This window comes from Oncorhynchus gorbuscha, linkage group LG03 (genome assembly GCF_021184085.1).
Source record: "Oncorhynchus gorbuscha isolate QuinsamMale2020 ecotype Even-year linkage group LG03, OgorEven_v1.0, whole genome shotgun sequence".
NCBI lineage: Eukaryota > Metazoa > Chordata > Actinopteri > Salmoniformes > Salmonidae > Oncorhynchus > Oncorhynchus gorbuscha.
In genome coordinates, this window is record NC_060175.1 from 87,339,449 (window position 1) to 87,365,759 (window position 26,311).

General features: G+C 42.8%; 2 protein-coding genes across 4 annotated transcripts; both read right to left on the reverse strand.

The window, feature by feature from the left end:
• Positions 1-2,803: 2,803 nt before the first annotated feature.
• On the reverse strand, positions 2,804-8,122 carry LOC124032139 (tubulin alpha-8 chain-like). Its single transcript, XM_046344277.1, has 5 exons — positions 7,940-8,122; positions 6,216-6,441; positions 4,292-4,440; positions 3,464-4,144; positions 2,804-3,351 (listed from the first exon to the last, which is right to left on the reverse strand). Exons 1-5 carry the CDS (start codon positions 7,940-7,942, stop codon positions 3,052-3,054), a joined length of 1,359 nt encoding a protein of 452 aa, XP_046200233.1. The 5' UTR covers positions 7,943-8,122; the 3' UTR covers positions 2,804-3,051.
• Positions 8,123-9,642: 1,520 nt separating this feature from the next.
• LOC124032137 (kelch-like protein 12) lies at positions 9,643-21,714 on the reverse strand. Of its 3 annotated transcripts, none has more exons than XM_046344274.1 (13): positions 21,235-21,714; positions 20,426-20,663; positions 19,883-19,900; positions 19,534-19,687; positions 18,977-19,194; positions 15,921-16,070; positions 13,468-13,582; positions 13,235-13,341; positions 12,964-13,159; positions 12,634-12,792; positions 11,673-11,771; positions 11,182-11,368; positions 9,643-10,716 (listed from the first exon to the last, which is right to left on the reverse strand). In XM_046344274.1, exons 2-13 carry the CDS (start codon positions 20,606-20,608, stop codon positions 10,590-10,592), a joined length of 1,713 nt encoding a protein of 570 aa, XP_046200230.1. In that variant the 5' UTR covers positions 20,609-20,663; positions 21,235-21,714; the 3' UTR covers positions 9,643-10,589. The 3 variants fall into 3 exon arrangements, with proteins under 3 accessions (XP_046200230.1, XP_046200231.1, XP_046200232.1); XM_046344276.1 differs by lacking the exon at positions 9,643-10,716 and adding an exon at positions 10,730-11,073; XM_046344275.1 differs by lacking the exon at positions 19,883-19,900.
• Positions 21,715-26,311: the final 4,597 nt, after the last annotated feature.

Genomic DNA, 26,311 nt, shown 5'->3' on the forward strand with positions numbered 1-26,311 from the left:
CTTGCTGCCATTGGACTCTGGAGCAGTGGAAACGCGTTTTCTGGTGTGATGAATCACACTTCACCATCTGGCAGTCTGACGGACAAATCTGGGTTTGGTGGATCCAAGGAGAACGCTACCTTCCCCAATGCATAGTGCCAACTTTAAAGATTGGTGGAGGAGGAATAATGGTCTGGGGTTGTTTTTTAGGGTTTGGGCTAGTTCCCTTAGGGAAATCTTAATCTTAAGTTTTTTATTTTTCAATTGAACCTTTATTTAACTAGGCAAGTCAGTTTGGGTAAGGCCTTTTTCTATTTCAGTATGACAATGCCCCCGTGCACAAAGCAATTTCCATACAGAAATGGTTTGTCGAGATCAGTGTGGAAGAACTTGACTGACCTGCACAGAGCCATGAGCTCAACCCCATCGAACACCTTTGGGATGAATTGGAACCCGACTGCAAGCCAGGTCTAATCACCCAACATCAGTGCCCGACCTCACAAATGCTATTGTGGCTGAATGGTAGCAAGTCTAAATATACTCAGGTATATCAAAAGTAAGAGTATGAATCAATTTAAATTCCTTATATTAAGCAAAGCAGACGTCACCATTTTCTTATTTTTTTAAATTTACGGATAGCCAGGGGCACACTCCAACACTCAGACATAATTTATGAAAGATGAATGTGTTTAGTAAGTCCGCCAGATCAGAGGTAGTAGGGATGACCAGGGATGTTCTCTTGATAAGTGCAAGAATTGGACCATTTTCCTGTCCTGTTAAGCATTCAAAATGTAACGAGTACTTCTGGGTGTTATGGAAAATGTAGGGAGTAAAAAGCACATTATTTTCTTTAGAAATGTAAAGTGAAAGTTGCCCATGGGGCACTTGGTTATCAACGTTGACATCACCATGGGGCACTCGGTTCACAACGTTTACATCAGCAAACCGCTCACCCACACAAAGGACGTACATGTTGGTCTCATGTTTCTTAGGCTGAAATAAAAGGTCACTGCAGGAATGTCCACCACTGTTGCCAGAGAATGTAATGTTCCTTTCGCCACCATAATCTGCCTTCCACTTTGTTTTAGAGAATTTGCCAGTATGTCCAACTGGCCTCACAAGCACAGATCATGTGTACCCATGCCAGGCCAGGACCTCCACATCTGGTTTCTTCACCTGCGGGATGGTTTGAGACCAGCCACCTGGACATTTGATGAATCTGTGGGTTTGCACAACCAAATAATTTCTGCACAAGCTGTCAGAAACCGTCTCAGGGAAGTTCATCTGTGTGCTCGTCGTCCACACCAGGGACTTGACCTGATTGCAGTTCGGCGTCGTAACCGACTTCAGTTTGTAAATTCTCACCTTCGATGGCCACTGGTACACTGGAGAAGTTTGCTCTTCATGGATGAATCCTGTATGGGGCAGATGGCAGACAGCGTGTATGGTGTCATGTGGGAGAGCGGTTTTCTGATGTCAACGTTGTGAACAGAGAGCCCCTGGTGGAGGTGAGGTTATGGTATGGGCAGACATAGGCTACGGACAAAGAACACACTTGCATTTTATTGATGGCAATTTGAGATACCGTGATGAGAACCTGAGGCCCATTGTCGTGCCGTTTTTCTGCCGCCATCACTTCATGTTTCAGCATGATAATGCACGGCCGCAAGGATCTGTTCACAATTCCTGGAAGCTGAAAATGTCCCTGTTCTTCCATGGCCTGCATACTCACCAGATAAAGTATGTAACCCATTGAGCATGTTTGGGATGTTCTGGATCAACGTGTACAACAGTGTGTTCCAGTTCCCGCCAATATCCAGCAACTTCGCAAAGCCATTGAAAAGGAGTGGGACAACATTCCACAATAAACAGCCTGGTCAACTCTATGTGAAGGAGATGTGTCGTGCTGCATGAGGCAAATTGTGGTCACACCAGATACTGACTGGTTTTCTGATCCATGCCCCTATCTTTTTTTTAAAGGTATCTGTGACCAACAGATGCCTATCTGCATTCCCAGTCATGTGAAATCCATAGATAGGGCCTAATTAATTTATTTCAATTGACTGATTTGCTTATATGAACTGTGACACAATAACATCTTTGAAATTGTTGCATGTTGCGTTTAGATTTTTGTTCGGTGTATCTGAAACGAGCCACTTACGATTTCCCACATGGCCGTTCTGGACTTCTGCCACATCAAAGCGTGCACACGGTTTTCGTGACGTTGTCAGCAAACCCATCTATAGTATTCTCTCAAATGATACTCCTCGCTTCCTCTCTCCTCGTCTTCTTCTCCAATGGGTTTTGAGAAGGAGACGAGGGAGGACGGCAGGGATATGCATTGAGATCGTCCCATTGTTTACTACCGCGGAAGGATATTTTCAGGTGACTCCACCACTGCCGGAACTTTCTCTTTAAATAGCCCCGATGGAGTATTTTGATTGGATGTGGCCACTAAATGGGCGAGCTCTGAGGGGTTTGTAATCATGCATGATACATTGTAACAGTTTTGAGGCTAGACACAAATTATAACGTTAGCGATCTTCGGTAGGCTATGCGCTCCACGGTAATGATCCATAGACCAGTAGCAACAGTCATCAGCTCACTGAATGCAACCAGCAATGGGTTAGTTTTATTATAAACTCATAATATACTTTTAGTAAACTAAATATAATCCCTTAATAAATTATTACTGAAACAGAACATGTCACCAGAATGTGGGTGAGGTTATACAGTCTACTCCAGGTAAAGCTTGGCCCAGCTGTAACATGTTCTTCATCATGAATTTCAATGAAATATGCTGAGAAAAAAACATCTTGCGCAATATTGTACACAGACGGACTTTATTCAGAAGCTGAAAGCCATTGCGATTGCAAAACATGGCACTTTGGAATTGACACATTAACACAACATTATTAAACAAGTGTATTTGGCTGTCCATATGTTTTTTACAACTTGTTTTGGTTCAGGGCAGGGAGATACAACAATGAATTGTTACAAATAGAAAGAATACAAAGAAGACGGAATAATACATTTTTAATAGACAGGTAGGACATCATGGTTCTTCGGTTCTTAATATTCCTCGCCTGCTTCATCATCATCAGATTCTGTGCTTGTTCTGCCCAGCTCTTCATAATCCTTCTCCAGACAAGCCAGGTCTTCTCTGGCCTCAGAGAACTCTCCCTCCTCCATGCCCTCACCTACATACCAGTGCACAAAGGCACGTTTGGCATACATGAGGTCAAACTTGTGGTCCAAACGGGCCCAAGCTTCAGCAATGGCAGTGGTGTTGCTCAGCATGCACACAGCCCTCTGGACTTTAGCTAGATCACCTCCAGGTACAGCAGTTGGGGGCTGATAGTTGATCCCAACCTGATAAGATGGAATAAGAAAAATAAATCAATTACTCCTTAGACCGAGGATGAAATTTAGTACTTATCTATTGCAATATAAATCATATGCGGGAGGCAATTATGTTCCTTACCTTGAAACCGGTGGGGCACCATTCCACAAACTGGATGGAACGTTTGGTCTTGATATTTTGAATGGCAGCATTCACATCTTTGGGCACCACATCTCCACGGTACAGCATACAGCAGGCCATGTACATGCCATGGCGAGGGTCACACTTGACCATCTGATTGGATGGCTCGAAACAGGCAGTGGTGATCTCAGAGACGGTAAGCTGCTCATGGTAAGCCTTCTCAGCGGAAATGATTGGCGCGTAGGTGACCAGGGGGAAATGAATGCGGGGGAATGGGACTAAATTGGTCTGGAACTCTGTGAGGTCAACATTCAACGCACCATCAAATCGTAGGGATGCAGTGATGGAGGAAACAATCTGACCGATCAATCTGTTGAGATTGGTGTAGGATGGACGCTCAACGTCCAGGTTGCGGCGACAGATGTCATAGATGGCCTCATTGTCCACCATGAAGGCACAGTCGGAGTGATCCAGGGTGGTGTGGGTGGTCAGAATGGAATTATATGGCTCCACCACAGCTGTGGACACTTGGGGAGCTGGGTAGATGGCAAACTCCAGCTTGGACTTCTTGCCATAGTCAACAGACAGACGCTCCATCAGCAGAGAGGTGAAACCAGAGCCAGTGCCTCCACCGAAGCTGTGGAAGATGAGGAATCCTTGCAGGCCTGTGCACTGGTCAGTCTAGGGAGAAAAACTATTGATCAACACTAGGGATGCACAATATATTGGCCTTAGCCAATATATTTTATATTAGCCTATATTATTAATATATTATGACTCAAATCCTTTCTTTGACTGTATGACAAAGATCAGGTCTTAATGTGATACCATTTTACGGATACGCTCCAGGACCCCGTCAATGATCTCCTTCCCCACGGTGTAGTGTCCACGGGCGTAGTTATTGGCTGCATCCTCCTTTCCAGAGATGAGCTGCTCAGGATGGTAGAGCTGCCTGTACATCCCAGTCCTGACCTCATCTAGGGGGGAAAACAATTACTCTTCAGCAAATATAGGACATCAACAGGAAATGTCACCTGAATTACCACAATTGTTGATTTGCTCTTGGTTCCCAGTCCTGTGCTCAGATTCTTTTGTAGTCTGTAAAGCTGTACTTTGCGTCTTTCAGCAGTGTAATGTAGACGCACAATTTTCAGTGGCGTAAAAGTAACCAAGTAAAAATACTTTGAAGTACTACTTAAGTCGTTTTTTGGGGTATCTGTACTTTACCTTGCTATTTCTATTTTTGACTACTTTTACTTTCACTCTACATCCTGATACATTTTCCTTGACACCTAAAAGTACTAATTTCATTTTGAATGCCCAGGCAACAATATAGTCCAATTCACGCACCTATCAATATAACAGGTAGTCATCCCTTCTGCCTCTGATCTAACGGACTCACTCAATCAATATAGCATGTTCTCATCCCTTCTGCCTCTGATCTAAAGGACTCACTAAATCAATATAATATGCTTGTAAATTACGTCCGAGTGTTGGAGTGTGCCTCCGGCTGTCCGTTATTTAGAAAATAATGACAATTGTGTACTTTTTCCACCACTGACAATTTTAACAATCAGGATTTCTAGTATTTATTAATGTTCCATAGAACACTTGTAGATGTGTTACAGTGGAGTTAGTGTTTTGATTAATGCACACTACTTACCATATACTGGAGCTTATCAGCAGCCCCACCATATTATGTAACATTAATTAAATGATTTATTACTTGGCAAGGGCTACTGCAGGCAACTTGTCTGTACTTTGGAGCAGCATATGCTGCGTGTGGGCTTTCTTTATTAGTTAATTTTATTTGTTGGCCCAGTTTTTATTGTTGTGAAAGTTTGGGGTGTGTATCATTAACAAACATTTAATTTATTCAACATTTTAAGATGTACTATGCAGAAATCATTCCGCCATTTCCTGTTTGCAAAAATTCTAATAGTTGGCATAATTTCAGTTTATGTGACAAAACAAGCAAGTATAGTGTACCATCTAAACCGCTGTGAAATATATTTTCTATAACAAAAAATATTGTATTCTAGCTGTTTGAAACTGGTGTACAAAACCGAAAGTAAATGACGCAAAAACTAAACTTAAAAATGGGAAGCATAGAAACGCCGCACATGCAACAGATCTACCGCTTCTTAGACTTGCGTTCAATGAGAATGACAGATCTATAACTCATATTTCTATGTTAATTTTGTTGGGTCGCCCAAAAAGTTACATATTTCAGCTTTAACTTAAACTTTCTTTTCATCTTTGTATCAATATTATACACCACCACTTACCAATTACAGCTGGCTAGGTCCACAAACACAGCAGTTTCTACAAGCTTTCCTGCGTCACGCTCACTGAAGAAAGTGTAAAAAGGGGGGTCATCACCGCCACCACCAATGGTCTTGTCGTTTGAATACCATGCTCCATCCAGCACAGGTCCCCGCCCACATGAATTAATTCCCAATTAGCACTCCTGACTGGCCCATGAGTATAGATATGCATAGGATAAGTAATCCTTCTCACCCCCCCCCCCCCCCCCCTTTAAGATTTAGATGCACTATTGTAAAGTGACTGTTCCACTGGATGTCATAAGGTGAATGCACCAATTTGTAAGTCGCTCTGGATAAGAGCGTCTGCTAAATGACTTAAATGTAAATGTACACTACACATGTGTAATCACACACACACGAAACATGGATGATGGATGGCGAGAAAGAGGAGAATAAAACAAAAGGTTACAATTGACTTTGCTTACCAACCACCGTTGGCTCCAGGTCCACAAATATGGCCCTGGGAACATGGCGGCCAGAACTTCCGGTGTGGAAAAAAGTGTTGAAGGGGTCTGTCCGGGAATTAGGCCCCTGATCCTCTTCATTGAACACTCCATCAGGCCCCACACCGTGTTCCAAGCAGAAGAGTTCCCAGCATGCATTGCCCGTCTGAACGCCTGCCTGGCCCACGTGGATGGAGATACACTCTCTCTGTTGGCCAAAAACAACAGCACGACTACTTTCTGTTCTTCAAACAGTCTGTCTGAAGTGGAAAATACACAAACAGCAAAGCCCATTTTACCCAGGTACTGTAAATCTGACTATCAACACACAACAGTACAAGGAATTAAAGTATGCTGACATGTAGGATTTATTATGAACAACATTCCTGTATGTTATTTTTTTCTCAATTTGCTGGTTGTTTACAGCTCAGTAAGCACAGTCATAACTGAAGAGGGCTGAATTAAATGTTGATCGAAAAGGGCAAACCAGAAATAAATCTATCCAGGGAAAAATCTACATGTATCCATTACCACATGGTTCAAGTCATTAAAGGTGATTCCAAAAGTAGAGAGCAATACAGTGGCTCCAAATTTAAAGTAACGTGGCACTCTAAATAATGATCCTAAAGGTCCTGAACTCAAATAAGGTCAATGGATTTATTCCTTGATTGTTGGATTCCCACACACAAATTGACTCTAGCATTGGACTATACTCAGGGTTTTTTTTTAGCCCAGGACTAGGCTTAATTTCTCTGGAAAACTGCACCAAAGTGTTTATAAGAAATCTGACAGACACATGTCTCAGCATGTCCAGATTTGTTGTCTTGGCTCTGGATCCCAGGGGGAGGGGATTCTAGGTTCTCAACAAGGTGGTAATCAACTGACATTTGAAAAGCAAGTGGCGTCTGTAAAATGTAACACTAAAATGCTGTGTAATAACACATTGTCACAAAGAAAAATAAAACTCCTAAATCGTGAATAGAAAGTCAATTATTGTATGAGGATGACACGAAAGGGGCTTCGCATGCCTGTTATACTTTGAATGGCTGATTCTTGAGAAAGCAAATGGCCTCTCTTTGGTAATCATGCATTGGCCCATAGACTGTACACTAGCCTACATTTTCCTTTATGTACACAATTGGTATAGTAAGATAGTGTATCACGACATTGCTTTCCTAGACTCTTGCCTAAATATAGGTAAAGTAGGCTGTTTTAACAAAATAATCTGCCATTTGAAGGTTAAAAACTTCATGAAAGTTTATCAAGCATGTGACCCAACCAACTGCGTCTGCCCCATACCACCCACCTATCTGCTTCTTCACCAAGGCTCAACAGATTCCTAGGATTCCTCTCTTGCAGCCACAGTATGCATTCCCGCACATACTGCATTACATTGTTATAATAACGTAGTAACAAACGATAAACTTTATAAACGTATACATTCAAACGGAATGGATAGATGGTAGGACCAGGTTGAGGTTATGGACATAAGGCAATAAAAAGCTTAATGTTTTTCATTTTTCAAAGGAAACCTCTCAAATCGTCGAGTAAAGGTTGAACATTACATTAATGCGTGAACATTACATTTACCAATGAGGATGGCAAATATTAATAATAACACCGAAATGGGGAAAATTTACTTCCCGTATTTAGAATTTCAATGCAAAAAGTAACAAATTAAGAAGTTATGTAAATTGCGCACATACCATTTCCCCCTGTCAAGATTCAGATGATTGAAGACGCGTAAAAACGGTTGAAATGTTTTATTCTCAACACACAGTAAAGGCGCAAAAACTTTTGCTCCAGCTCCGTCGACAAAGACGAGTTACGTGTCTCCGCCAACACAGCAATGTCACGCACCAGTTGAATGCGAGGAGTGAGTTTATAGACTGGGTCTGCGATGCACACCGCCCACACACTACTGAAATACCTGAGCACTCTAGTCGAATTGTCATTGGATCCCAGTGGTGATGTGACATCAAAAAAAAAGTGATGTTACTGAACTCAACATGATTTTAATATATGTGATTTGGTTCATACTCCATCTACAGTACCAAAAGTTTGGACACACCTACTCATTCAATGGTTTTTCTTTAAAGAACAGCTCAAATAAGCAAAGAGAAATGACAGTTCCATTACTTTAAGACATGAAGGTCAGTCAATGTGGAACATTTCAAGAACTTTTAATGTTTCTTCAAGTGCATTTGCAAAAACCATCAAGCGCTATGATGAAACTGGCTCTCAAGATGATCGTCAATGGAAAAGAAGAGCCAGAGGTAATTCGGCTGCAGAGGATATGTTTATTAGTTACCAGCCTCAGAAATTGCAGCCCAAATACATGCTTCACAGAGTTCAAATAACAGACACATTTCAAAATCAACTGTTCAGAAGAGACTGCGTGAATCAGGCCGTCATGGTCAAATTGCTGCAAAGAAACCACACCTGCTTAAGTGGTGACAAGGTCTGCGATTTATTTAGAATTCAAGGCACACTTAACCAACATGGCTATCACAGTGATACGACATCCCATCTGGTTTGGGCTTAGTGGGACGATCATTTGTTTTTCAACTGGACAATGACCCAACACACCTCCAGGCTGTGTAAGGGCTATTTGACCAAGGAGAGTGATGGAGTGCTACATCAGATGACCTGGCCTCCACAATCACCTGCCCTCAACCCAATTGAGATGGTTTGGGATGAGTGAAGGAAAAGCAGCCAACAAGTGCTCAGCATATGTGGGAACTCCTTCAAGACTGTTGGGCTTCCGAGTGGTGCAGCAGTCTAAGGCACATCTCAGTGCTAGAGGAGTCACTACAGACCCTGGTTCAATTCCAGGCTGTATCACAACCGGATGTGATTGGTAGTCCCATAGGTTGGAGCTCAATTGGCCCAGCATTGTCCGGGTTAGTGTTTGGCCGGGGTAGGATGTCATTGTAAATAAGAATTTGTTCTTAACTGACTTGCCTAGTTAACACTTTTATGGTTACTACAGGATTCCAAATGTGTTATTTCATAGTTTTTCTTCACTACTATTCTACAATGTAGAAAATAGTCAAAATAAAGCAAAACCTTTGAATGAGTGTCCGTTACTAAGCACTAATCAAGGATCACAAGACTACACCCTCTTTTGGGAAACACATCCCTGCCCCCCGAACATCCTCCCACAACCGATAGTCCCACAGTAGTGTCATTCCACTTCTGACATCAATGCAGCTAGCTTGGTGATTAGCCCAACCAGGACTCAAACCCGGGTCCCTGCGAGTGTGACAGTCAGTCCAACAACTTAGCCATTAAACCAAGAGGTCCGAAACCCTTGACAAATTCACTGGGCTTTTACTAGAGGTCACAACAGTTCACTTCAACATCGAATTCCACATTGCATTACAGGAATAACTGAAAACAAATAAAGTCATTATCACAATGTTTATTCACTTTTTCAAGTAACAACAAAAGACTCCTCAGGATTTTGTACTTGCCCCGAATAATAGAAGTCAAGTCATTTTGCTTGTCCAAACAAATCCACTATGGACAAATGCATGCACCATATGCACATCTTCAGCAGAGTCAATTGCAGGGGACAGAGATTTTGACAAGATGACAGAAACAGCAAAAGAGCAAGGAACCATCTGCAGTCCACAATACAATTATGGTGCTTTCCCTAAAATGTCATTCATTTGAATATCTTTGATACATTGAAAATAACGACTGTCAGGTAAATGACAATTCTTCAATAAGTGATTTGTTTCTAAAAGCGCTTTATACAGAATTACAAAATCTACAAAGGGTTTACTGTCTGACTGAAAACATGGCATATGCTAAATAATCATCATACTTGATGGCATGACAACAATCACAGTCCTAATGAGGCATCATGGATGTTCAGTTCAATGTGGGCCACAAGGGCATAAGGCATATAGCAGCAGAAAACTGGAGTCTCTTGTTTCTTCTGCTCCAACGGTTCATAACATAAGTAGTAGAGAAATATATTGCACTTTAAAAGATGAGTCAAAAATCTCACGGGTAACCACGGCAACAGCTACCACAAAGTGTGTCATGCGACCGAGTGGGTTGGGATGGATGTCTTCTTGGAAGCAACAACTGTTGATGAAGAGACTGAAACAACTCTAATCACTGTTGTACACCCCCTGTCCCTTATCACACAGAAGTAACTAAGCTCAGATGAGAAAGTCTGATGAATAGAATCAAGAGACTTCCGGGAGGACATATAGCACACTGGCCTCCAAGTGAATAATCCCTCTGTCGCTCCATAGTAGTGGCACGTAAATATCAGATTCAGGACTAGATGACTGCCCTCCTCTGCTTCACCCAACCTTTGAGGTTGTTCTGAGGTAAATCTCACTTCTCTCGGAGGACACACACTCCTGCATCACAGCGCTGTGTGGCCATGGAGGTGACCACCTCCCAGCTGTCAATAACAGGGTCATAACACTCGATACTGCTCAGAAGGGAGTTTCCATCATACCTAGAGAGGGCAAAAGAGTACAGGGGAGTATAAACAATATATCATATGGCTGTGTTCAATTACATAAGTCGCATGCTTATCGAGAACTGGACCATAAGGAGATTGCATTCATGATTCATTACAATTTTATCTAAGCAAGAATAATATATATCAATTAAGAGTCATACATAATGTATATTAATGATCCCTTCAGTATCTCTTAATACTGAAGTCGGTTGCAGAGCCGTGGTCGAGTGATAACACTCCCGGGTCTATGCACATGTACAACGCTTAGCCGGAGACAGGGGTTAAATCCCTGTGTCCTCCCTTCACTCTGAATCTCCTCTTCACCTGTCTCCCTCATTGTTTCTCATCTGTCTGTCATTGAAAGCAATAAACATATGAAAGGAAAGTGAATTTACACTTTCCTAAAAATACATGTAAAAAAGATTAAATTCTGAGCAGGGTTGGGATGTTTAGGCTTACCCAGCTATGGCATAGAGTCGTCCCCGGAGGACGGTAGCTCCTACGTAGCAGCGGGGAGTGGTCATACTGGCTACCGTGGTCCAATAGTCAGTCCTAATGTTGTAAACCTCCACCGAGTCGAGGTGCGCTGTTCCATCAAAGCCACCCACCACATAGATGTGGTCATTGAGCAAGGCTACACCGGCCCCTGTAACAAAGGGATACAGAGGCGGCAGGGTAGCTTAGTGGTTAGAGTGTTGTTCAAACCCCCGAGCTGACAAGGTACAAATCTGTCGTTCTGCCCCTGAACAGGCAGTTAACCCACTGTTCCTAGGTCGTCATTGAAAATAAGAATTTGTTCTTAACTGACTTGCCTAGTTTAAATAAAGGTAAAAAATATATATATATATATAAAAGAAGGAAAAAAAGAGTATAGGTCCTTCAGGCATAGCCATATGTAAAGAGCATTACTGTATATAATCTATACAGCCCTCATACTTTGGAGTACTCACCTGAGCGTTTGGTGGCCATGGGGGTAACATTCGTCCAATGACCTGTGTGAGGGTCATACCGCTCCACTGAATTGAGGATATTCAATCCGTCGTACCCACCTGCAATAAATTACATACACTACATGACCAAAAGTGTGTGGACACCTGCTCGTCAAACATATAATTAAAAAATCATGGGCATTAATATGGTGTTGGTCCCCCTTTGCTGTTTTAACAGCCTCCATTATTCTGGGAAGGCTTTCCACTAGACGTTGGAACATTGGTGCGGAGACTTGCTTCTATTCAGCCACAAGAGCATTAGTGAGGTCAGACACTGATTTTGGGCGATTAGGCCTGGCTCACAGTCAGCGTTCCAATTCATCCCAAAGGTGTTCGATGGAATTGAGGTCAGCCCAGTCAATTTCTTCCACACCGATCTCAACAAACCATTTCTGTATGGACCTCGCTTTGGGACATTGTCATGCTGAAACAGGAAAGGGCCTTCCCCAAACTGTTGCCATAAAGTTGGAAGCACAGAATTGTTTAGAATATCATTGTATGCTGTAGCTTTAAGATTTCACTTCACTGTAAGGGACCTAGCCCGAACCATGAAAAACAGCCCCAGACCATTACTCCTCCTACATCAAACTTTAACAGTTGGCACTATGCATTTGAGCAGGTAGCGTTCTCCTGGCATCCGCAAAACCCAGAATTGTCCGTCGGATTGCCTGAAGCGTGATTCATCACTTCAGAGAACGCATTTCCACTAAGCTTGTCCAATGTCAATGGAGATTACATGACTGTGTGCTTGATGTTATACACCTGTCAGCAACGGGTGGAGCAGAAATAGCTGAATCCACCAATTTGATGGGGTGTCCACATAGTAAGGATCTGCACTAAGGTCAGTGGGGGAAGTGGGAGATATTTTAAATATTTATACACCAACACCATTACAAACTTAAACCAAACCTCTAATACCCACCAAGACAGTATATAAGTCCACTAGCAACCACCAGGCCAGCCCCTTCCCTGGCTGTCTGCATGTCCCCAAGCATGCTCCACTGGTCAATATTGGGGTCATATCTTTCCATGCTGGTGTGACGGCGGCTACCGTCAAAGCCTCCAGCAACATAGATCATATCTGTGGGCAGAAAAGTGAGAAAATAAATGTTCCAACAACTTTTTGAAAGTCTGCATTAGAAAACACTTGCAGGGTTTTGTTACACCTGAGGTCAGTCAAACTCACTTCAGTGCTATTTGTTTTTGTAAACCCCATGACAATGAGGGCTGTCAATCAGAGAAGATCCTCTACCTCCGAGTGTTGTCGCCCCAGCAAGGCCACGCCGTACATTCATAGTGGCGACGGTGTACCAGACACCATCCTCGTCTGCCGTGTAGTCCAAGCACTCCACCGAGCTAAGCCGCGATCGACCATCGTAGCCGCCAATCACATACACACGGTCATTGAGGGACACGGTAGCTACATAACGCCTTTTCCGAGCAATATTCTGTAAAAACATGCTTGGGATAAGTTAACCATGGTCAGAGGGCCAAAATATTTAATTTAAAAAAATGATACTTACAGGTAAAAAGCTCCACTCCTGAGTTTTAGGATCATACTTCTCAACGATATCTATAGGGGATTGTTGACTGCCAAATCCTCCAATAACCAACAGGACCTCCTTGGCACCTTGAAAGAGCAACACGGTAATCACTTTTCCCACATGAATAAGGTAGTAACTTCCACTAAGCTTGTCTTGTATATATATTATTAGGACAAGAAAAACAATCCAAAAAATGGAGGTCAGTACTGTACCTAATCTGGCTTGGGTGCGTGGCCCCTGCATCTCACTCCTCAGCTCTGGTCTAAGGTGGAATTTCTTGGCCTCATCCACAAGGTCTCGGCAGGGAAGACTGCATCGAATAAGGGGCTGGAACACATCACAACATATACAGTACTTTATCAAGACAGTAATAACACCTCTGCTCAACACTTGAGACCTGTTTCCCAGACACACACCATAAATCATTCTCAATGGAAAATTTCCATTGAAAGTGGATTTCAAATCAAATGTTATTTGTCACGTGCCAAATACAACAGGTAGACCTTACAGCGAAATGCTTACTTACAAAGCCCTTAACCAACAATGCAGTTTTAAGAAAATACCTTTAAAAAAAGTAATAGATAAGAAAAACAAATCATTAAAGAGCAGCAGTAAATAACAATAGCGGGGCTATACACAGGGGGTACCGGTACAGAGTCAATGTGTCAATGTGTGGGGTCACCAGTGTCGAGGTAATAATGTACATGCAGGTAGGGGGTGCAAATAACCTGGGTAGCCATTTGACTAGCTGTTGAGGAGTCTTATGGCTTGGGGATAGAAGCTGTTTAGAAGCCTCTTGGACCTAGACTTAGCGCTCTGGTACCACTTGACGTGCGGATCTGAGAGAACAGTCAATCTATGACTAGGGTGGCTGGAGTCTGACAATTTTTAGGGTCTTTCTCCGACACCGACTGGTATTGAGGTCCTGGATGGCAGGAAGCTTGACCCCGGTGATGTACTGGGCCGTACGCACTAACCTCTGTAGTGCCTTGCGGTTAGAGGCCGAGCAGTTGCCCTACCAGGCAGTGAGGCAACCCGTAAGGATGCTCCCGATGGTGAAGCTGTAAAACCTTTTGAGGATCTGAGGATCCATACCAAATATTTTCAGTCTCCTGAGGGGAAATAGATTTTGTCGTGCCCACATCACGACTGTCTTGGTGTGCTTGGACCATGTTAGTTTGTTGGTGATGTGGATGCCAGAAACTTGAAGCTCTCAACCTGCTCCACTACAGCCCCGTTGATGAGAATGGGGGCGTGCTCAGTCCTCCTTTTCCTATAGTCCACAATCATCTCCTTTGTCTTGATCACGTTGAGGGAGAGATTGTTGACATTGCACCACACGGTCAGGTCTCTAACCTCCTCCCTATAGGCTGTCTCATCGTTATCGGTGATCAGGCCTACCACTGTTGTGTCATCAGAAAACTTAATGATGGTGTTGGAGTTGTGCCTAGCCATGCAGTCATGAGTGAACAGGGAGTACAGGAGGGGAACTGAGCACCCACCCCAGAGGGGCCCCTGTGTTGAGGATCAGCGTGACGGATGTGCTGTTCCTTACCCTTACCACCTGAGGGTGGACCGTCAGGAAGTCCAGGATCCAGTTGCAGAGTGAGGTGTTTAGTCCCAAGGTCCTTAGCTTAGTGATGAGCTTTAAGGGCACTATGGTGTTGAACGCTGATATGTAGTCAATGAATAGCATTCTCCCATAGGTGTTCCTTTTGTCCAGGTGGGAAAGGGCAGTGTGGAGTGCAATAGAGATCACATCATCTGTGGATCTGTTGGTGCGGTATGCAAATTGGAGTCGGTCTAGGGTTTCTGGGATAATGGTGTTGATGCGAGCCATGAACAGCCTTTCAAAGCATTTCATGGCTACAGACACGAATGTTACGGGCCAGTAGTCATTTAGGCAGGTTACCTTAGTGTTCTTGGGCACAGGGACTATGGTGGTCTACTTGAAACATGTTAGTATTGCAGACTCAGACAAGTAGAGGTTGAACATGTCAGTGAAGACACTTGCCAGTTGGTCAGTGCATGCTCGGAGTACACGTCCTGGTAATCCGTCCGGCCCAGCGGCCTTGGGAATGTTGACCTGTTTAAAGGTCTTTCATCGGCTGCAGAGAGCGTGAACACACAGTCATCCGGAACAGCTGATGCTCTCGTGCATGTTTCAGGGTTACTTGCCTCGACGCGAGCATAGAAGTTATTTAGCTCGTCTGGTAGGCCCGTGTCACTGGGCAGCTCTCGGCTGTGATTCCCTTTGTAGTCTGTAATAGTTTGCAAGCCCTGCCACATCCGACTAGTGTAGGAGCAGGTGTAGTATAATTCGATCATAATCCTGTATTGACGCTTTGCCTATTTCAGGGTTCGTCGGAGGGCATAGAGGGATTTCTCATAAGCTTCCGGGTTAGAGTCCCGCTCCTTGAAAGCGGCAGCTCTACCCTTTAGCTCAGTGCGAATGTTGCCTGTAATCCATGGCTTCTGGTTGGGGTATGTCATTGGTGCTTCCTGCTTAAATTTTTGCTTGTAAGCAGGAATCAGGAGGATAGAGTTATTGTCAGATTTGCCAAATGGAGGGCAAGGGAGAGCTTTGTACCAGTCTGTGTGTGGAGTAAAGGTGGTCTAGGCCTATGTTTACATCATGTGACCGTGTGTGGTCTAGCTGCCTCACCTCTGAGTCAATGACGTCTGTGATATAGCGCGGAGTGAGCAAAGGCATCCGCACATGCTCCAGCATCTCCGATAAATAAATCTCCCTCTCTTTCCTATTGTGTTTAACCCAATTCAACACTGCCTCGAATACAGGCTCCTCTGAGTCCACCTGCAAACAGAGACAACATGTATTCACAACCACACACCTTGACAACAACATGCTTGTTGTAATAACGGAAATCCCAAAGTATATAACTAACCAAGGCCAAAAATGCATTCACTCAATCACTGATTTCTCCAAATGACTGAGATCAACTTCACTTCAAGAAGAACAAGTCAAAGTGACAGTTTTAATTAATGATGATGTAGATAGTTGACTAAGACAAATGGTTACAAAAATAACATAAAATTGTGCCTCTGACTTAACTACAGTGCCTTGCAAAAGTATTCACCCCCATTGGCGTTTTCCTATTTTGTTGCATTTACAACCTGTAATTTAAATGGATTTTTATTTGGATTTCATGTAATGGACATACACAAAATAGTCCAAATTGGTGAAGTGAAAAAAATAACTTGTCTAAAAAATAATAATAATTTAATTTTAAAAAATGGTGCACGCATGTTTTCACCCCCTTTGCTATGAAGCCCCTAAATAAGATCTCGTGCAAACAATTACGTTTAGAAGTCACATAATTAGTTAAATAATGTCCACCTGTGTGCAATTTAAGTGTCACATGATCTCATATATATATATATATATATATATATATATATACACACACACAGCTCAAAAAAATAAATGGAACACTAAAATAACACATCCTTGATCTGAATGAATGAAAAATTCTTATTAAATACTTTTCTTTACATAGTTGAATGTGCTGACACAAATCACACACACATTATCAATGGAAATCAAATTTATCAATCCATGGAGGTCTGGATTTGGAGTCACACTCAAAATTAAAGTGGAAAACCACACTACAGGCTGATCCAACTTTGATGTAATGTCCTTAAAACAAGTCAATGAGGCTCAGTAGTAGTGTGTGTGGCCTCCACGTGCCTGTATGACCTCCCTACAATGCCTGGGCATGCTCCTGATGAGGTGGCGGATGGTCTCCTGAGGGATCTCCTCCCAGACCTGGACTAAAGCATCCGCCAACTCCTGGACAGTCTGTGTTGCAACGTCGCGTTGGTGAATGGAGCGAGACATGATGTCCCAGATGTGCTCAATTGGATTCAGGTCTCGGTAACGGGCGGGCCAGTCCATAAGCATCAATGCCTTCCTCTTGCAGGAACTGCTGACACACTCCAGTCACATGAGGTCTAGCATTGTCTTGCATTAGGAGAAACCTAGGGCCAACCGCACCAGCATATGGTCTCACAAGGGGTCTGAGGATCTCATCTCGGTACCTAATGGCAGTCAGGCTACCTCTGCCGAGCACATGGAGGGCTGTGCGGCCCCCCCAAAGAAATGCCACCCCACACCACGACTGACCCACCGCCAAACCGGTCATGCTGGAGGATGTTGCAGGCAGCAGAATGTTCTCCAAGGCATCTCCAGACTGTCACATGTGCTCAGTGTGAACCTGCTTTCATCTGGGACGAGCACAGGGCGCCAGTGGCAAATTTGCCAATCTTGGTGTTCTCTGGCAAATGCCAAACGTCCTGCACGGTGTTGGGCTGTAAGCACAACCCCCACCTGTGGACGTCGGGCCCTCATACCACCCTCATGGAGTCTGTTTCTGACCGTTTGAGCAGACGCATGCACATTTGTGGCCTGCTGGAGGTCATTTTGCAGGGCTCTGGCAGTGCTCCTCCTTGCACAAAGGCACAAAACCTGTTTCAGTCTTCCAGAGATTTGAGACTGGGACGGAGGTTCACCTTCCAGCAGGACATTGACCCTAAGCAAACTGCTAAAGCAACACTCGAGTGGTTTAAGGGGAAACATTTAAATGTCTTGGAATGGCCTAGTCAAAGCCCAGACTTCAATCCAATTGTGGAATCTGTAGTATGACTTAAAGATTGCTGTACACCAGCGGAACCCATCCAACCTGAAGGAGCTGGAGCAGTTTTGCTTTGAAGAATGGGCAAAAATCCCAGTGGCTACATGTGCCAAGCGTATAGAGACATACCCCAAGAGACTTGCAAATGTAATTGCTGCCAAAGGTGGTTTTACAAAGTATTGACTTTGGGGGGGTGAATAGTTATGCACGCTCAAGTTGAGTTTTTTTTGTCTTATTTCTTGTTTGTTTCACAATAAAACATATTTGCATCTTCAAAGTGGAAGGCATGTTGTGTAAATCAAATTATACAAACCCCCCGAAAATCAATTTTAATTCCAGGTTATAAGGCAACAAAATATGAAAAATGCCACAGGGGATGAATACTTTCGCATGCCACTTTAAGTGTATATTACACACATTTTGATCACAAAAACCGTGACAAGCAAAAGTCCTTTGAATGAATTGGTAAACTACAAATCAAGTCCCATGGTTACAATTATGTTTTTATACAGCAATATATGCCCTGTGCGGTTAAAAACGGGAATTTCCAGAGCACAAAGGTATACTTAAATCAGATTGTTTTCTCCATAATTTCAGAGCCAAGTAAATCTGCAAATGGGGCCCCATTAATAGAGATTACTGCAGGTCTACACTTGCACCTTTTCTTTCAACTTCAGGTTTTTGAAGGACAATTTGAGACTTGTGAAAACTATCCCCTTGAGCATTCAAAGATAACTGCGAATAGAGATAAAATATGCATCTGAGGCAACATGACTGTGTGCTCTCTGAATTCACAAATAAATTCAGTACACTATTCGACTTTGGTAACACTTTACATCAATATGCTCTTATATCTGTAGTAACACCATAATTACACTAGTAACATTGTATTAACATATTGTTACTTAGTACTTAAGTAATTGTAGTTTAATTGCATAGAAATTGTTGTAATTACAAAACTCCATTAATATGCAATTACAAGGCTACCTAATGAAACAACGATTATTACTATCGTAATTACAGCGTTTCGACAAGTATAATAATACCTCACCAAATCCACTTTACTTACCTGGATTTCATCACATTTAACTAGTTTTTCAACCTCGTTCTGGCTGAGCAGCATAAACTCCTCATGTTGAACCACCTCAGGGAAGTGCTTCTGGGAGAAGAGTTCAGCTGCCTGCATCAGGTCAAGGCAATTGTGGGTCTCCGCAAAGTCACGAATGCCCAGGCAGTTTGTGGGATCAAGCTGACTATCCAGAAAGTCACAACAAGCTCTTTTTACTCCTGAGGAATACAAAGAAACATATACACACATTAAGTGAGTGCAGTACGTTATTTTTGTAAAATAATGTTGAAGTATTTAATTTGCTAGTTTGTCTCAAGTAAAAACTTCTTGACAAATTAACAATGTTTCCACTATATTAGCAATACAATATAGCCAGTTATATTGCACAAACCTAATAAGGGAAGATGATGGGTGTGCATTTCCTTTTACGAAAGAGCAGATTTAGATTTAACTGACATACCGGTAGTTTATTCGACAGAGTAAATACAGTGGATGAACAGTAAAGTGCAATGGGGTGTCCAATGGTTCTCATATTATTTTTACATTTCTCAACTTACCTTTGAGCTGCAGCAGACAGGCAGCAGGAAGCAGTTCCTGGACATTCTCCACTGTGACCAAAACAGTCTCTGTGTAAACAAAGTCCAGCAGGATCTCCATGGTGGACGCAGTCAACCCCTGGATGTCTACAAAGGATTTCCCTTTCTCTGACAACTGCAAAAGCACAACGGCAAAGACAGACACATCAGTTTAAATGACAGATTAGTAGTCACTCTTGCCAGACACAGGGCACTATGCACTCATTGCAAAAAACATAGGCCTACTGATTCCTTGTGTTTACTATTTGTCATACTTGTGTAGGCAGCTGTGGATTATAGTCAGCTTTGTTAGTAAAAGAGCAATGCTCACCTGGGGATTCTTAGAGAGCTAAAAATGTTAAAGGAAAGAGAAACTAGGTCAACCGAGCTACAGAGAAATAATTAGCATTGGACTATTTCTGCTATGCACTTTCATTGCTGTTTTGTGTTTGGGAATAGCCTAATATTTGAGGTAGGCCTATATAATCCACTCACGTTTTTATTAAGCTATAAATAACCAGATGGCAGTCACACTGAAAGACATATTGCTCAAGGAAATGAATATCAGTTTAATTTTAGCCTACAAAAATCTTAGCTGGGTTCTAAGCACAAGGGATACGTAGGAACTCTTTCGGGCATTGTCAACCTCTGAACCAGTCAAACAACTATTACCTGTCTCTTTCTGCATACAAAGAGAACCACAAGCAAACGTATTTATAGAGTTATTATCGCTGATGACACTGATGATCAGTCATCATTGGTCTTTTGTGGAAGTGCTGTCTCATATGTGTCTATCTAGGCCTAAATTAACTCCAGTCTTGTGCTTACTTTATTTGTATTTATTTAACCATTATTTAAATAGGCTTACAGTTACCTCGCTGGTGAACATGGCGCAGAAGTAGTCACTGCAGGCTGCCAGGACAATACGGTGTACAGGAAAGTCGGTATTCTCCACTCTCAAAGTGATATCGCAGAGTGTGTTGCTCTTACGAAGTGCGTTCATGGCATTGAGGATGGATTTGGCATGGGAGTTGGTCATGATGTCTTTGGGAGCCATTGTACTGTACTTAAAGAGTTCCTCAAGTTTCAAGAATCTCAACGTGCTGCAATATCTGGCAAAAAGACAAAAGCGGCATAGTTTGGAGGCGAAGTTGCAAAGATGTCAAAGTGATGACAAATTATATGGGATCTCAACCACTGATGTTCGCAGCTGCTCGCTGTGCAGGCAAAATACATTAATGTACATTTATTACAGTGAACAACATCAATATAACTAGATCTATTAGAAATCACTGCCCTGTCCCACACAGGTGACCCGGGTTCAAATCCAGGTGGTCGCATTGGTGCCTTGACCTGGATTCACGCAGCTAGTAAACGTTCCATTGTTTTGGCTAAATTGGCATATATCCAACTTGAGTTGAATTGGCTTTACTTTAGCCAACGACTTTAAACAAGATGTCACATTATAACTCTATGTAACCATTGGCTGGTTATGAAAAGGCCAAATAGCCGCGGCTAACCGTAGTTAATTAACTAGCTAGCTACGAGTTATGCTAGCTGGCTAGCTACATTTCAAATATTCACAAACTATGGGTAAAAGGTTTGAACGAATGTGACAGGTAAACTATCAAACAATCAACACGAATGGCACACCCAGTATCAATCAATAAAAACACTACCCACCACGTAGCTAGATAGCATTAGCAAGCAGACCAACTAGCGAGCTTGTTTGCTAGCTAACTCCAATGGCACAAGACTAGTCCAGACGTCCTAGTCACATTGGAGGATGCCAAATGTGATCCATGGTAGCGTGTGACTTCCTGCAATAGTGTGGGCTATTGCTCATTCGTTTTTCTAATTACTAACGTAAGCTAGCGGAAACAAAATATTAATTTCAAGAATGCTGCAACAACTGTATCTAGCTAGCCAGCTATCCGCAGTCAATGTAGCTTTAGACAAAAACACTATACGTCACATACGTGCGCACACCTCGAATGTGCATTTTTAACTATTTAAAGTAAACTCTGAACCACTGCAAAAAAAACTCAAACACTGAGAATTAAAACAATAGTAAAACGTTTTTCCTTAATCACAAATTAAGCTAAGAGTTTTTTGATTTACTGTTGCGACAGCCTGCTTGAAATAGTTGCGCTCGATTTAGACTACCGGGGGCACCGACTCAGGATATGTAGGGCTTCGACCTTTATGAATGGTGCCAAAAGTGCAACATCGTGCACCTCATTTGATTTATAATTTTTTATTATTATTTCGTTTCAAGAGAATATTTTGCCCCAGGGATAGTTTGATTGTGATACAAATATTTGTAAATGAACTTGTGGATCTACATTTCTGACATATTGGCAAGATTGAGCCATGCACGTTTGCTCATCCATTTGACACAGTAAACTACCATTTACAAAATATAATATACGTTTGTGAATCCTGTTATATATTTTATTCAGAAACCAAGGTGTATGTTTGTCAATCTTGGTCCGATAGGCCCATAGCATAGACGTTTTAGGCACCACCCCCGTTATTGGACTGGATTTGTTAGCCTCATTCCTGACAGTTCAGTAATCTATTTTACTAGATAGGTAGGCCAATGTCAAGAAATGCCATACAACACTCCTTCCGTGGCCTCCAACTGCTCTTAAACACTAGTAAAACCAAATGCATGCTTTTCAACCGTTCGCTGCCTGCACCCGCACGCTCGACTAGCATCACCACCCTGGATGGTTCCGACCTAGAATATGTGGACATCTATAAGTACCTAGGTGTCCGGCTAGACTGTAAACTCTCCTTCCAGACTCATATCAAACATCTCCAATCTGAAATCAAATCTAGAGTCGGCTTTCTATTCCGCAACAAAGCCTCCTTCACTCACTCCGCCAAACTTACCCTAGTAAAACTGACTATCCTACCGATCCTCGACTTCGGCGATGTCATCTACAAAATAGCTTCCAATACTCTACTCAGCAAACTGGATGCAGTTTATCACAGTGCCATCCGTTTTGTTACTAAAGCACCTTATACCACCCACCACTGCGACCTGTATGCTCTAGTCGGCTGGCCCTCGCTACATATTCGTCGCCAGACTCACTGGCTCCAGGTCATCTACAAGTCCATGCTAGGTAAAGCTCCGCCTTATCTCAGTTCACTGGTCACGATAGCAACACCCACCCGTAGCACGCGCTCCAGCAGGTGTATCTCACTGATCATCCCTAAAGCCAACACCTCATTTGGCCGCCTTTCGTTCCAGTTCTCTGCTGCCTGTGACTGGAACGAATTGCAAAAATCGCTGAAGTTGAAGACTTTTATCTCCCTCACCAACTCGAACATCTGCTATCTGAGCAGCTAACTGATCGCTGCAGCTGTACATAGTCTATCGGTAAATAGCCCTCCCAATTTTACCTACCACATCCCCATACTGTTTAATATTTATTTACTTTTCTGCTCTTTTGCAAACCAGTATCTCTACTTGTACATGACCATCTGATCATTTATCACTCCAGTGTTAATCTGCAAAATTGTAATTATTCGCCTACCTCCTCATGCCTTTTGCACACAATGTATATAGACTCTCTTATTTTCTACTGTGTTATTGACTTGTTAATTGTTTACTCTATGTGTAACTCTGTGTTGTCTGTTCACACTGCTATGCTTGATCTTGGCCAGGTCGCAGTTGTAAATGAGAACTTGTTCTCAACTAGCCTACGTGGTTAAATAAAGGTGAAATAAATCAAAATGAGGGCCGGGATTAGAGCCCCCCCAAAGAGGAAATTCTATTAACCTGAGTCGCGGTACACCAGCTCCCCACTAACACGAAATTATAATCCCCGACTATTTCTACGATGCATCTTCTTAAAATATTATTTTAAACCTAACCTTACCACGAACCTCAACCACACTGCTAACCCTATGCCTAACCCTAAATTAAGACCAGAAAGCTATTTTTTGTTTTCGTGCATTTTTACAATATAGCCTATTTTGATTTTGTGGCTGCGCTATCTAGTGGAAACCCAGTACACCAGTCTATGGCCCGTGACGTACCCAATAAAAACGTGACGTGACTAGGAAAAAGAGGTGAAGGAGCAGCGCCCTCTCAAATCGAACAGTAATCTGCGCTTTCGGTCATGTTGTATCGTCCAGAAATATACATCTCTTTTCCATAAAATACACTACATGACCAAAGGTATGTGGACACCAGCTCGTCTAACATCTCATTCCAAAATCATTGGCATTAATATGGAGTCGGTCCCCTCCTTTGCTGCTATAACAGCCTCTACTCTTCTGGGAAGGCTTTCCACTAGATGTTGGAACATTACTGCGGGCAGTGGCGGTTTTAGCTTGTATAGCTCCCTGGGCGAACCCCTCCTTCAGCGCCCCCAACAACAAAAACAGCACCATTTTACACTAACTGTATTTTTATTCAGACATTTGGAACAATACAAATAAATAATCAGAACATTTAAAACTATATAAATATATACAAACATAAGACTCATACATCAAAAAGAAGTAACAAAGACCAATGGAAACAAATTGTAGTATATAAATACAAATAAAAAGGGAATTGAATTATTACACAATTACCCTATTGCTAACAAAAAACAAATAACACAAATAAAACTAAATTGCACAAATCCTATAACACAAATAGAATAACACACTGATAAAGAAGAGAACCTGATTATTACACTATTGCACTTCAAACAAGAAACACAAACTAAATTGCGCAACTAATTGCATTAGTACTGTACAAAGTTAGAGGTGCGCTATTTGATAGAGGGAGCGAGGGAGTCTCTCGGGCTTCCAGTGGGGAGACCTGAGGTCAACCTACCCCCGCCCCCTCCCCATCTCGTACCTCTGAGTGGGAGACCTTCCCAGGCAGCAGCCTGCCTAGCTCACAAACTAGAATCAGGACGCCCACTCCAACCAGGTTAATTGACCCACAGTCCAACATGGTGACATGATATCATTGACGTGACGTGCAAATGAGCGATGGAAAACCGATCGCGCAAATGTCACCATTTTGATTTGTTTTTGTGCGGGCACCCCATGCCACTGGCTGCGGGGACTTGCTTCTATTCAGCCATAAGAGTATTAGTGAGGTTGGGCACTGATGTTGGGCGGTTAGGACTGGCTCACAGTTGCCGTTCCAATTCATTCAAAGGTGTTCGATGGGGTTGAGGTCACGGCTCGGTGCAGGCCAGTCAAGTTCTTCCAGACCGATCTCAACAAACCATTTCTGTATAGACCTCGCTTTGTGCACGGGGGACCTGTCATACTGAAACAGGAAAGGACCATCTCCAAACTGTTGCCACAAAGTTGGAAGTGCAGAATCATCTAGATTCTAGAGTATAATTTTATGCTGTAGCGTTAGGATTTCCTTCACTGGAAATAAGGGGCCTATCCGAACCATGAAGAACAGCCACAGACCATTATTCCTCCTCCACCAAACTTCACAGTTGGCACTGTGCAATGGCGGCAAGCTTTCAACCACTACAGCCAACGCTTGGCATTGCGTATGGTGATCTTAGGCTTGTGTGCGGCTTCTCCGCCATGGAAACCCATTTCATGAAGTACCCAACAAACTGCTGACATTGTCACAACCTGATCTGTTCTACTTGTCCTTGTGATTGTCTCCACCCCGCTCCAGGTGTTGCCCATCTTTCCCTGTGTATTTATACCTGTGTTCTCTGTTTGTCCGTTGCCAGTTTGTCAAGTCAATCAGTGATTTTGGTCTCAGCTCAGCTCTGTCCCAGTCTCTCTTTTTCTTGCCCTCCTGGTTTTGACCCTTGCCTTGCCTTGCCTTGCCTGACTCTGAGCCTGACCTGTCTGTCTGCCTTTGTCCCACCTCTGGATTATTGACCTCTGCCTGCCCGCTGTCTGGTACTGTTGCCCCACCTCTGGTTTACTGACCCCTGCCTGCCTTGACCTGTCTATTGCCTGCCCCTGTTGAAATTGACTTGCCTGGTTAAATAAAGGTAAAAAAATAAAATAAAAAAATAAATATTAAACCATTGTCAATTTGACACATCTGGGTCTTACCGTGATTCCCGATAGACATTGCTTTGAGAGGTAGTGTGGAACTCAGTAGTGAGTGTTGCAACCAAGGACAGATGATTTCTACCTACTCCAAGCTTCAGGACTCAGCAGTCCCATTCTGTGAGCTTGTGTGGCCTACCACTTTGCAGCTGAGCCATTGTTGTTCCTAGATGGTTCCACCTCGCAATAACAACACTTACATTTGACCCAAGAAGCTCTAGCAGTGCAAACATTTGACAAACTGACTTGTTGGAATGGTGGCATCCTATTAAGGCCATTCTACTGTCAATGTTTGTTAATGGAGATTGCATGGCTGTGTGCTCGATTTTAATACACCTGTCAACAATGAGTGTGCCTGAAATAGCCGAATCCACTAATTTGACGGGGTGTCCACATACTTTTGAGTATGTATGTATATGGGATAATTTTCAAACTAGTTTTCATTGGGAAGGCAGCTATAACGTTATCAAAATCAATCACTTTTGCATGTGAAAACACAGAATCGTACTGATTACTACATGTGCTTAATCTAGCCTAGGCTACCCCACTTTTGTTTTGAGACGATTTTACCCTGGGCTTTGAACGGGGCACCTGGTTCACGCCCAGATTCTAAACCGAATGTAATCACCTTTTACCCGGGGCAAACTCCTCCGTGGTAACCCGGTCTATATTATCGAATTCCCTCAAGGACAGTCTCGATGAGGAGGAGCGT